The sequence below is a fragment of the Scyliorhinus torazame genome, chromosome 10 (genome assembly GCF_047496885.1).
Source record: "Scyliorhinus torazame isolate Kashiwa2021f chromosome 10, sScyTor2.1, whole genome shotgun sequence".
In the NCBI taxonomy this organism is placed as follows: Eukaryota; Metazoa; Chordata; class Chondrichthyes; order Carcharhiniformes; family Scyliorhinidae; genus Scyliorhinus; species Scyliorhinus torazame.
Genome location: NC_092716.1, coordinates 135,601,457 through 135,614,160, shown reverse-complemented (window position 1 = coordinate 135,614,160; position 12,704 = coordinate 135,601,457). Strand labels below are relative to the sequence as shown.

General features: G+C 43.6%; 1 protein-coding gene across 1 annotated transcript in view; it reads left to right on the top strand.

Moving 5' to 3' along the window:
• Positions 1 to 9,588, top strand: part of LOC140430253 (mucin-2-like) — a 106,677-nt gene extending 97,089 nt beyond the window's left edge. Inside the window, exon 14 of the mRNA XM_072517680.1 lies at positions 9,281 to 9,588. Coding sequence (XP_072373781.1) covers positions 9,281 to 9,464 — 184 coding nt within the window. The 3' untranslated portion in view covers positions 9,465 to 9,588. The remainder of the gene's footprint in view (positions 1 to 9,280) is intronic.
• Positions 9,589 to 12,704: the final 3,116 nt, after the last annotated feature.

Genomic DNA, 12,704 nt, shown 5'->3' with positions numbered 1-12,704 from the left:
TCCCAACTCTCTGCCTTCTGCCTGACAGCCAATCGTCAATCCATGTTAGTACCTTGCCTCGAATACCATGGGCCCTTATTTTACTCAGCAGTCTCCCGTGAGGCACCTTATCAAAGGCCTTTTGGAAGTCAAGATAGATAACATCCATTGGCTCTCCTTGGTCTAACCTATTTGTTATCTCTTCAAAGAACTCTAACAGGTTTGTCAGGCACGACCTCCCCTTACTAAATCCATGCTGACTTGTCCTAATCCGACCCTGCACTTCCAAGAATTTAGAAATCTCATCCTTAACAATGGATTCTAGAATCTTGCCAACAACCGAGGTTAGGCTAATTGGCCTATAATTTTCCATCTTTTTCCTTGTTCCCTTCTTGAACAGGGGGGTTACAACAGCGATTTTCCAATCCTCTGGGACTTTCCCTGACTCCAGTGATTTTTGAAAGATCATAACTAACGCCTCCACTATTTCTTCAGCTATCTCCTTTAGAACCCTAGGATGTAGCCCATCTGGGCCCGGAGATTTATCAATTTTTAGACCTTTTAGTTTCTCCAGCACTTTCTCCTTTGTGATGGCTACTATATTCAACTCTGCCCCCTGACTCTCCGGAATTGTTGGGATATTACTCATGTCTTCTACTGTGGAGACTGACGCAAAGTACTTATTTAGTTCCTCAGCTATTTCCTTGTCTCCCATCACAAAATTACCAGCGTCATTTTGGAGCGGCCCAATGTCAACTTTTGCCTCCCATTTGTTTTTAATGTATTTAAAGAAACTTTTACTATCATTCCTAATGTTACTGGCTAGCCTACCTTCATATTTGATCCTCTCTTTCCTTATTTCTCTCTTTGTTATCCTCTGTTTGTTTTTGTAGCCTTCCCAATCTTCTGACTTCCCACTACTCTTTGCCTCATTATAGGCTTTCTCTTTTGCTTTGATGCATTCCCTAACTTCCTTTGTCAGCCATGGGTGCCTAATCCCCCCTCTGATAACCTTTCTTTTCTTTGGGATGAACCTCTGTACTGTGTCCTCAATTACTCCCAGAAACTCCTGCCATTGCTGTTCTACTGTCTTTCCCACTAGGCTCTGCTCCCAGTTGATTTTCGTCAGTTCCTCCCTCATGCCCCTGTAGTTACCTTTATTTAACTGTAACACCTTTACATCTGATTCTACCTTCTTTCTTTCAAATTGGAGGTTGAATTCGACCATATTATGATCACTGCCTCCTAAGTGCTCCCTTACTTTAAGATCTTTAATCAAGTCTGGCTCATTACATAACACTAAGTCCAGAATGGCCTGTTCCCTCGTGGGCTCCATCACAAGCTGTTCCAAAAAGCCCTCCTGTAAACATTCAATGAATTCCTTTTCCTTGGGTCCACTGGCAGCATTATTTACCCAGTCCACCTGCATATTGAAGTCCCCCATGATCACTGTGACCTTGCCTTTCTGACATGCACTTTCTATTTTGTGGTGCATTTTGTGCCCCCGGTCCTGACCACTGTTAGGAGGCCTGTACATAACTCCCATTATGGTTTTTTTGCCTTTGTGGTTCCTCAACTCTACCCACACAGACTCCACATCATCTGACCCTATGTCGTTTAGTGCTATTGATTTAATTTCATTCCTAATTAACAAGGCAACCCCGCCCCCTCTGCCCACCTCTCTTTCTTTTCGATAGGTTGTGAATCCCTGAATGTTTAAATGCCAGTCCTGAACCCCCTGCAACCATGTCTCTGTGATGCCTACCACATCATACCTGCCAGTCACAATCTGGGCCACAAGCTCATCTACCTTGTTCCGTACACTGCGCGCATTTAAATATAGCACCTTTAATTCTCTATTGATCGTCCCTTTTTGTTTTCTTAGTGTGGTGGACCTTGGTTTACTGAGCCTTTCCATACACTGTGTCATATTTTGTGGGATGGGGACAATCGTAACCACTCTTGAGTTTTGTCTGTTCGTGTTTTTTTGTATTCCTAAGCAGCTACGCTCCCCACTGATTACTTCACCTCTTGGTTCCCTGACTTTCCCTTCCCCCCCAATCTTTAGTTTAAAGTCCTATTGACCACCCTATTTACTCTTTTCGCCAGAACACTGGTCCCAGCTCGGTTCAGGTGGAGACCATCCCAATGGTATAGGTCCCCCCTGTCCCAAAACTGATGCCAGTGTCCCATGAAAAGGAACCCCTCATTCCCACACCACTCTTTCAGCCACGTGTTAACTTCCCTTATTCTTGCCTCCCTATGCCAATTTGCACGTGGCTCGGGCAGTAATCCGGAGAATATGGCCCTTGAGGACCTGTTTTTTAATTTGAATCCTAGCTCTTTATAATCTCTAAACAGCTCCTCTTTCCTTGACTTGCCTATGTTGTTGGTACCGACATGGACCACAACAACTGGATCCTCCCCCCCCCCCCCCCCCTCTCCAGTATCCTTTCAAGCCGGTCAGAGATGTCCCGCACCCTAGCACCGGGCAGGCAACATACCATGCGGGACTCTTTATCCTGCTCACAAAGGATACTATCTATCCCCCTGATAATAGAATCCCCTACAACTACAACTTGCCTATTTACTCCCTCCCCTTGAATGGCCTGCTGAACCATGGTGCCTTGGTCAGCTGACTCATCCTTCCTGCAGCCCTGTTCGCCATCCACACAGGGAGCAAGTGCCTCATACCTGTTGGACAGAGTCAAGGGCTGAGTTCCTGACTGCTGGTTCCCTTTACCTGCCTGACTTGCAGTCACACCCTGCTGTCCCTGGCCACTGGCAGGATTTAAACTACTTACTCTGACAGGTGTGACTGCCTCCTGAAACACAGTGTCCAGGAAAGTCTCCCCCTCCCAGATGTGCCTCAGTGTTTGAAGCTCAGACTCCAGCTCATCAACTCTGAGCCGGAGCTCTTCGAGCAGCCAACACTTACTGCAGATGTGGTCGCTGCAGCTCGCAATGGGATCTGCCAGCTCCCACATCAAGCAGCTCAAGCACATCACCTGACCAGCCATCACTAATTAATTAATTAGTTTAATTTAAGTTTATGGTGGGGGCAGCTTCAGCCAATCAGACACTAATCTACACTGCACTTTTAACTGAAAAACAACACAATTAGATTAACCACTTACCTTTCCTGGTTACCTCACTGCACCAAACTACCAAATTCTCACTGTCTGTATCTCTCTCACTCAGGCTGTGTCTCCTTGACCTGCGCAATGCTAATAATATAATATAATAATGCTAATAATAATATAATATGGCGCTTACCTCACACCAATGGATCTTATTATTAGGTTAGAGGAGGAGGGTGGGTGGGAGACACTACACGTGTAGTGTCTCGGGTTACCTCTCCACCAGAAATTATTGGTTGGGGGGGGGGGCCCTTCCCAGAAGTCCGCGGGTTGAATGTCCGGTTCCTGCCTTATATTTTTAAAAAAACAGAAAAGAAAAACTGAAACGGGACCAGGTAATTGTTTTTAAAGTAAAAACTTACCTCCCAGAAAGCCCTTGCGCACCGCACCCGCCGAAATCCAAAGGCCTGCTCCTGTAAAGGTAAGTGTTTTTAAAGTAAAAACTTACCTACCAGAAAGCCCTTGCGCACCGCTCCCGCCGAAATCAAAAGGCCTGCTCCTGTAAAGGTAAGGGTTTTTAAAGTAAAAACTTACCACCCAGAAAGCCCTTGCGCACCGCTCCCGCCGAAATCCAAAGGCCTGCTCCTGTAAAGGTAAGTGTTTTTAAAGTAAAAACTTACCTCCCAGAAAGCCCTTGCGCGCCGCTCCGGCCGAAATCCAAAGGCCTGCTCCTGTAAAGGTAAGTGTTTTTAAAGTAAAAACTTACCTCCCAGAAAGCCCTTGCGCGCCGCTCCCGCCGAAATCCCCAAAAAAGGAGGTGTTAACAATTCTGGAAAGTGTGAAAATAGATAAGTCCCCTGGGCCGGATGGGATTTATCCTAGGATTCTCTGGGAAGCTAGGGAGGAGATTGCTGAGCCTTTGGCTTTGATCTTTAAGTCATCTTCGTCTACAGGAATAGTGCCAGAAGACTGGAGGATAGCAAATGTTGTCCCCTTGTTCAAGAAGGGGAGTAGAGACAACCCCGGTAACTATAGACCAGTGAGCCTTACTTCTGTTGTGGGCAAAACCTTGGAAAGGTTTATAAGAGATAGGGTGTATAATCATCTGGAAAGGAATAATTTGATTAGAGATAGTCAACACGGTTTTGTGAAGGGTCGGTCATGCCTCACAAACTTTATTGAGTTCTTTGAGAAGGTGACCAAACAAGTGGATGAGGGTAAACAGTCGATGTGGTGTATACGGATTTCAGTAAAGCGTTTGATAAGCTTCCCCACGGTAGGTTACTGCAGAAAGTACGGAAGCATGGGATTCAGGGAGATTTAGCAGTTTGGATCAGAAATTGGCTAGCTGGAAGAAGACAAAGGGTGGTGGTTGATGGGAAGTGTTCAGACTGGAGTCCAGTTACTAGTGGTGTACCACAAGGATCTGTTTTGGGGCCACTGCTGTTTGTCATTTTTATAAATGACCTGGAGGAGGGCATAGAAGGATGGGTGAGTAAATTTGCAGATGACACTAAAGTCGGTGGAGTTGTGGACAGTGCGGAACGATGTTAAAAGTTACAGAGGGGCATAGATAAGCTGCAGCGCTGGGCTGAGAGGTGGCAAATGGAGTTTAATGCAGAAAAGTGTGAGGTGATTCATTTTGGAAGGAATAACAGGAAGACAGAGTACTGGGCAAATGGTAAGATTCTTGGCAGTGTGGATGAGCAGAGAGATCTCGGTGTCCATGTACATAGATCCCTGAAAGTTGCCACTCAGGTTAAGAGGGTTGGTAAGAAGGCGTACAGTGTGTTAGGTTAGCTTTTATTGGTAGAGGGTTTGAGTTTCGGAGCCATGAGGTCATGTTGCAGCTGTACAAAATTCTGGTGCGGCCGCATTTGGAGTATTGCGTGCAATTTTGGTCGCCGCATTATATAAAGGATGTGGAAGCATTGGAAAGGGTGCAGAGGAGATTTACCAGAATGTTGCCTGGTATGGAGGGACGATCTTATGAGGAAAGGCTGAGGGACTTGAGGATGTTTTCGTTAGAGAGAAGAAGGTTAAGAGGTGACTTAATTGAGGCATACAAGATGATCAGAGGATTGGATAGGGTGGACAGTGAGAGCCTTTTTCCTCGGATGGTGATGTCTATGTGATGACATAGCTTTAAATTGAGGGGAGATAGATATAAGACAGATGTCAGAGGTAGGTTCTTTACTCAGAGAGTAGTAAGGGCGTGGAATGCCCTGCCTGCAACAGTAGTGGACTCGCCAACACTAAGGGCATTCAAATGGTCATTGGACAGACATATGGACGATAAGGGAATAGTGTAGATGCGCTTTAGAGTGGTTTCACAGGTCGGCGCAACATCGAGGGCCGAAAGGCCTGTACTGCGCTGTAATGTTCTATGTTCTTGTTCAGTTTGAACGAAGTATGATCTTGGAGCGACTTGTCTTAGTTGTCATCCACCCTCTGAATATGTACAAAGTCTCTGTCTTCTAATTTAGGTAGAGTTCATTTTTGTTTGTCGTAGTGTTATGTGTCCGGGTTTCCAGAACCCTAAAGTGTTTCATGAAGTTCAACCGACCCACAACTTTTAATAGATTGTGGTGTGGGAAGCACACGGCGTACTCTGCAGGTGTGATACAGCAGAAATGGACAAGTGATTTTTAAAACAAAACAATGTTTATTCTATGAACTCAAGTTAACCTTTTAAAAACAAACATTGAATATCTTGACACCCATTACTTCAAGTATAACCCCAAAAGGCCACAACACTAAATGCGCCTTCAAACTGTTCCTTTAAACATCCAAAAGACTTCAAACCTTCCAAAATAGGAGTACATTAGGTTACATTCAATATATTTATAGGCCGGGATTCTCCGCCGGCGCGATTCTCCGTTATGCGGCGCCCGGGGGTTTCCCGACGGCGTGGGGCTGCCCCACAATGGGAAACCCCATTGACAGGCGTAACGGAGAATCCCGCCGGTCAGTCGGGACAGAAATGTGGCGCGGTGGGGTGGAGAATCCCGCCCATCATCTTTGGATTGCAGAAATTAACAGACCAGCTCTGTGTTTCTTCATGCAGCTCACAGCAAAACACACAGACACGCCCAGCTGTATTCTCAAACTGAAACTCAAAAAGCAGAAGTGAGCTCAGCTCCCCACACCCTCTGACATCACTTCAGTAATATGATCAGCTCCATTTCTTAAAGGTGCATTGCTTAAACATCCATTTCTTAGAGGTACTCTCACATGACAGTAGTCCACTTTTTTCTTTTGTTTTCTTGATCTGATATGGTTGTGCATTTCCTGATAATCCATATCTAGAATGGTTAACTCAGGTAATGTGGTACGAATTCTTGTACCCATTAGCATCTGAGCAGATGATAATCCAGATGACAGTGTTGCTTTGTACATCAACAACACTTACAATAGATCTTCATCATTGATTGCTTTATGGAACAATTTTTTGATTCCTATGCCCTTCTCTGCTTTGCCATTTGATTGAGGATAGCATGGGCTTGATGTGATGTTATTGAAGTTGTACTTTTCTACAGAGTGTGTCCATTCCCAGCTTGAGAAACAAGGGCCATTGTCAGAAACAATGTGTAAACGTATCCCATGACGTGAAAAAATGGATTTGCTGCACGTACGACAGATCCTGCTGTCAAATCATTCAGTGTCATCACCGCGGAATAGTTCGAATACTAGTCTATGACCAGTAGATAGTCATGACCTTTGAAGTAGAACAAATTCATACCAACTTTGATCCACGGATTGGTGATGAGTTCAATTTCTTCCATATTTTCTCTGCACTGCACAGGCTGATGCATTCGATATTGTGCATCCTGTAGACATTGATCATCCCATATATATTGATCAACATTTCTGTTGATTCCAGGCCAATATACAGATTGTCTTGCCCGTCTACGACACTTTTCTATACCCTGATGACCTTCATGAATCTGTTGCAGAATCCCTGAAATTTACAGTAATCACTATCCTAGCTCCTTTGGAGTAGGAAACCATATGGTGAGATCATCTTTGATACTTCGAAAGGCAGAGTGACATCCATTGGGCCATGCTTCTTTGAGGTATTTCATCACCCACTGGAGCGTCAATTCATTTTCCATTTCTTCTTTGATAATTCGAGGTTTTCGGTCAGACACTGGAAGCATCTCGGCAATGAACGAGGCTTGAGCTTCCACTATGTGTACTATATCTGTATCTGGTATGTCAGTATATCTGATATGTCAGTATCAGTAGTAGCTCTGGATAAGGCATCCGCAACAACTAAGTATTTCCTTGGCTCTTCATGTTGGTCAGTCAAAGTCTTGGCTGTGTGAACCCTTTCAACTAGGTTTCATTTTTCGCAAACATCCACCCCAATTAGCGATGACTTATCTTTCATTATCTCAAAGTCGATTGGCATTTCGATGTCGCCATTTCTAACGAGACGGCAGGATCCTCTTGTGACTATATTGTTAACCATTGTAATCGGTCAGCCAACAAATAGATTTCTTTATTGGCGGTGTCCTATAAGCTTGTCTTATTTTTTCTGTGATAATATTTTTATGTGTGTTCCTGTATCAATTTTAAATGGTATATCTGAGCCGTTAATTTCTAATAATACAGTCCACTCTTTTTATCTGAGAGAGTTGTTGTACTGATTTGTCATTGCAGTCCAGCAAATTAATCCTAGTGATGGAAGCATCGATCATGCTTCCATCATGAAAGTATCCTTTAGCGTGTATGGTGAGAAATCGTCCCTATCAGTTAAGATATTAGATATTTGTTATCTTCACTCTAAACACTTTAGGTCCTTCTGTAAACTTTGGTTACTGGAGAAGCTGTTGAGAAACGACACTGTGCTGCAAAGTGGTTCAACTTGCAACAATTGGCACATTGTTTATCTTTTGCCGGACAATTCTTTGTACTGTGGGCGTGGCCACAGCGGGAGCACGTCATCACACTCGTAATGTCACTTTCAAAACGGCCAACAGACGTTGTACGCAGTTTTCTTTACTGTGACACAGAATTAATGGCGTTAGCCACATTTCCTAATTTTGTGCTCTTTTTGTTTGCCATGAACTCCACACATTCAGAGGATGCTTGTTCACTGACTTTGTACATATTACTCGCGTCTTCTAGCAGTCAAATCGATCATCTTAGCATTTTTTCACACAAACGTTCGCCATTTATCCCAAATACAACTTGATCACGCAGCATTGAATCGGAAGTGGGAGAAAGGTTACAGGACTGCGCTCTTAACTTTAAAGCTGTTATGAAAGAATCTACCGACTCCCTTCTTAACTGCAGCCTTTTTCTGAACATGTAGCGCTCATAGGTCTCATTTGTCTGCTTCTTGCAGTGTGCATCGAACTTCTGTAGCACTATGTTATATTTTGTTTTATTCTCATCAGCAGTAAATTCAAAGGAATTATAAAGCTCTATGCTTGCATTCTAGCCAAATTTAATATATCTTTCTCCGATCGGAAGCATTTTCTAGCGTGGAGGCAGATAGGAAAACTTCAAACTGCTGTTTAAAGAATGTCCAGTTTTGACATAGTTTACCGTTTGTTCTGAAGTAATCAGGCTTCTTGAGACTCTCCATTTTAAGATTAATGTTCTGTGTAGATTTTCTGATCCATGTAGCGTCTGGATTGCTTTCTTCAATCTTCTTATGCTAACTTATCTAATCTAACTGTTTCTTACTTGTAGAAAGAAACTCCTACGCCTGGTACCATGTGGTGTTCTTTGTGTTGCTAAATTCAGGATGATTGGCGTAGTGTTCACAGAAACCACAAAATCGCTTAAACGTGAATACATTTATGAACACCACTAATTTGGATCCAACATGACCTCCTACACTCATCTACAACTAATCGCTGTACTATTATAAACTATGATCTGCTCTTACTCACACTACTAAATCCTTCACTTCTCTCCCCCACAAGTCTCAGCATCAATGAATTATATACTTGTTACTCTAGCTCCCTCTGGTGGCCATTCTACTCATTTCATTAACCCGTGCAGTTCTTACATTTATGAAAGCACACAGTGTTCTTTGTGAATGTTTCCAAAATTGACATGGATTGGGAGACGAGGAAGTTTTGAACTTTTGCATGACTCCAGTGAAACAATAACACGAGTTATAAAACAGCAGCAGATAAGATATTCCCATGAGACCTGAGACTCCTTCCTTTTGCAATGACTAATCCAGGTTTTTAAATTGACAGATACAATGCAATGACTGATCGCATCACGCACAAATGTGGTTGCTGTGTGCCAAAGACTTATGAGAAAAAGACTGCACTTCTGCAATGTGAAACAGGACTCCCAAAATCCCAGGAATATATGGTGTTGAAAAAGTGTGAATGTGATTACGAGTACTGTAGAGATAAATCCAAATACATGTTGTAAAACTACCTTTTTAAATAGAATTAACAAATGCAAATTAAATGTTCTGATTATTTTAGCTCCTTTGATTTAAATTTTGTTCCTTTAAATAATCCTTTAATGAACATTTTCTAACAGACAATTTAAGGAAATAGGAACGGTTAATTTAAATTAAAAATTATTCAAGGATTTTCATGTCTTCATTGTTTATTTCTTGGTGTATTGTGATATGAAAATTGGTTACTTCAAATGCAAGAAAGACAATATTGGAGAATAAGACCTAGGCCTGGATTTTCATGCAACCATCCATGTCGGCATGGAGGTGGGCTGAAGAAAAATATCAGCAGAAGGAACAGAGAGGTTTCACACTCTTTTCCAGTTCTGTGTCTTGTCACTGGCATGGGATAAGTGTGCAGATAGCAAGCCTGGCAAGCTCCACCGCAGGAACAGACATTGCATACTTCATCTCGACGACGTTTGTGGAGTCAAAGAACAAAGAACAAAGAAAATTACAGCACAGGAACAGGCCCTTCGGTCCTCCCAGCCTGTGCCCATCCAGATCCTTTATCTAAACCTGTCTTCTATTTTCCAAAGGATCTACTTCCCTCTATTCCCCGCCCGTTCATATATCTGTCTAGATGCATCTTAAATGATGCTATCGTCCCCGCCTCTACCACCTCCGCTGGTAAGGCGTTCCAGGCACCCACCACCCTCTGCGAAAATACTTTCCACGCACATCTCCCTTAAATTTTCCCCCTCTCACCTTGAAATCGTGACCCCTTGTAATTGACACCCCCACTCTTGGAAAAAGCTTGTTGCTATCCACCCTGTCAATATCTCTCATAATTTTGTAGACATAGAACATAGAACATTACAGCGCAGTACAGGCCCTTCGGCCCTCGATGTTGCGCCGACCTGTGAAACCACTCTAAAGCCCATCTACGCTATTCCCTTATCGTCCATATGTCTATCCAATGACCATTTGAATTCCCTTAGTGTTGGCGAGTCCACTACTGTTGCAGGCAGGGCATTCCAGGCCCTTACTATTCTCTGAGTAAAGAACCTACCTCTGACATCTGTCTTATATCTATCTCCCCTCAATTTAAAGCTATGTCCCCTCGTGCTAGACATCACCATCCGAGGAAAAAGGCTCTCACTGTCCACCCTATCCAATCCTCTAACCATCTTGTATGCCTCAATTAAGTCACCTCTTAACCTTCTTCTCTCTAACAAAAACATCCTCAAGTCCCTCAGCCTTTCCTCATAAGATCTTCCCTCCATACCAGGCAACATTCTGGTAAATCTCCTCTGCACCTTTCCAATGCTTCCACATCCTTCCTATAATGCGGTGACCAGAATTGCACGCAATACTCCAAATGCGGCCGCACCAGAGTTTTGTACAGCTGCAACATGACCTCATGGCTCCGAAACTCAATACCTTTACCAATAAAAGCTAGCACACCATACACCTTCTAAACAACCCTCTCAACCTGGGTGGCAACTTTCAGGGATCTATGTACATGGGCACCGAGATCTCTCTGCTCATCCACACTGCCAAAAATCTTACCATGAGCCCAGTACTCTGTCTTCCTGTTATCCCTTCCAAAATGAATCACCTCACACTTTTCTGCATTAAACTCCATTTGCCACCTCTCCACCCAGTGCTGCAGCTTATCTATGTCCCTCTGTAACTTGTAACATCCTTCCGCACTGTCCACAACTCCACCGACTTTAATGTCATCTGCAAATTTACTCACCCATCCTTCTATGCCCTCCTCCAGGTCATTTATAAAAATGACAAACAGCAGTGGCCCCAAAACAGATCCTTGTGGTACACCACTAGTAACTGGACTCCAGTTTGAACATTTCCCATCAACCACCACCCTTTGTCTTCTTCCAGCTAGCCAATTTCTGCTCTAAACTGCTAAATCTCCCTGAATCCCATGCTTCCGTATTTTCTGCAGTAACCTACCGTGGGGAACCTTATCAAACGCTTTACTGAAATCCATATACACCACATCAACTGCTTTACCCTCATCCACCTGTTTGGTCACCTGCTCAGATAACTCAATGAGGTTTGTGAGGCACGACCTACCCTTCACAAAACCGTGTTGACTATCTCGAATCAAATTATTCCTTTCCAGATGATTATACATCCTAGCTCTTATAAACATTTCCAAGATTTTGCCCACAGCAGAAGTAAGGCTCACTGGTCGAAAGTTACCGGGGTTGTCTCTACTCCCCTTCTTGAACAAGGGGACAGTTGCTATCCTCCAGTCTTCTGGCACTATTCCTGTAGACAAAGATGACTTAAAGCTCAAAGCCAAAGGCTCAGCAATCTCCTCCCGAGCTTCCCAGAGAATCCTAGGATAAATCCCATCTGGCCCAGGGGACTTATCTATTTTCACACTTTCCAGAATTGCTAACACCTCCTCCTTATGAACCTCAAGCCCTTCTAGTCTAGTAGCCTGAATCTCAGTATTCTCCTCGACAACATTGTCTTTTTCCGGTGTGAATACTGACGAAAAATATTCATTTAGCACCTCTCCTATCTCCTCGGACTCCAAGCACAACTTCCCACTACTGTCCTTGACTGGCCCTACTCTTACCCTAGTCATTCTTTTATTCCTGTCATATCTATAGAAAGCTTTAGGGTTATCCTTGATCCTACCTGCCAAAGACTTCTCATGTCCCCTCCTGGCTCTTCTTAGCTCTCTCTTTAGGTCCTTCGTAGCTAACTTGTAACTCTCGAGCGTTAATTTATTAAATTTGTTTCAACTGCTTTAGTATACCACAGTTCCCTTGCTCGACCACTACCTCCCTGCCTGACAGGTACATACTTATCCAGGACACGCAGTAGCTGTTCCTTGAACAAGCTCCACATTTCCATTGTGCCCATCCCCTGCAGTTTTCCTCTCCATCCGGTGCATCCTAAGTCTTGCCTCATCGCATCATAATTGCCTTTCCCCCAGATATAACTCTTGCCCTGCGGTATATACCTATCCCTTTCCATCACTAAAGTAAACGTAATCGAATTGTGGTCACTATCACCAAAGTGCTCACCTACCTCCAAATCTAACACCTGTCCTGATTCATTCCTCAGTACCAAATCCAATATGGCCTCGTCTCTCGTTGGCCTATCTACATACTGTGTCAGGAAACCCTCCTGCACACATTGGACAAAAACAGACCCATTTAAAGTACTCGAACTATAGCGTTTCCAGTCAATATTTGGAAAGTTAAAGTCCCCCATAACAACTACAC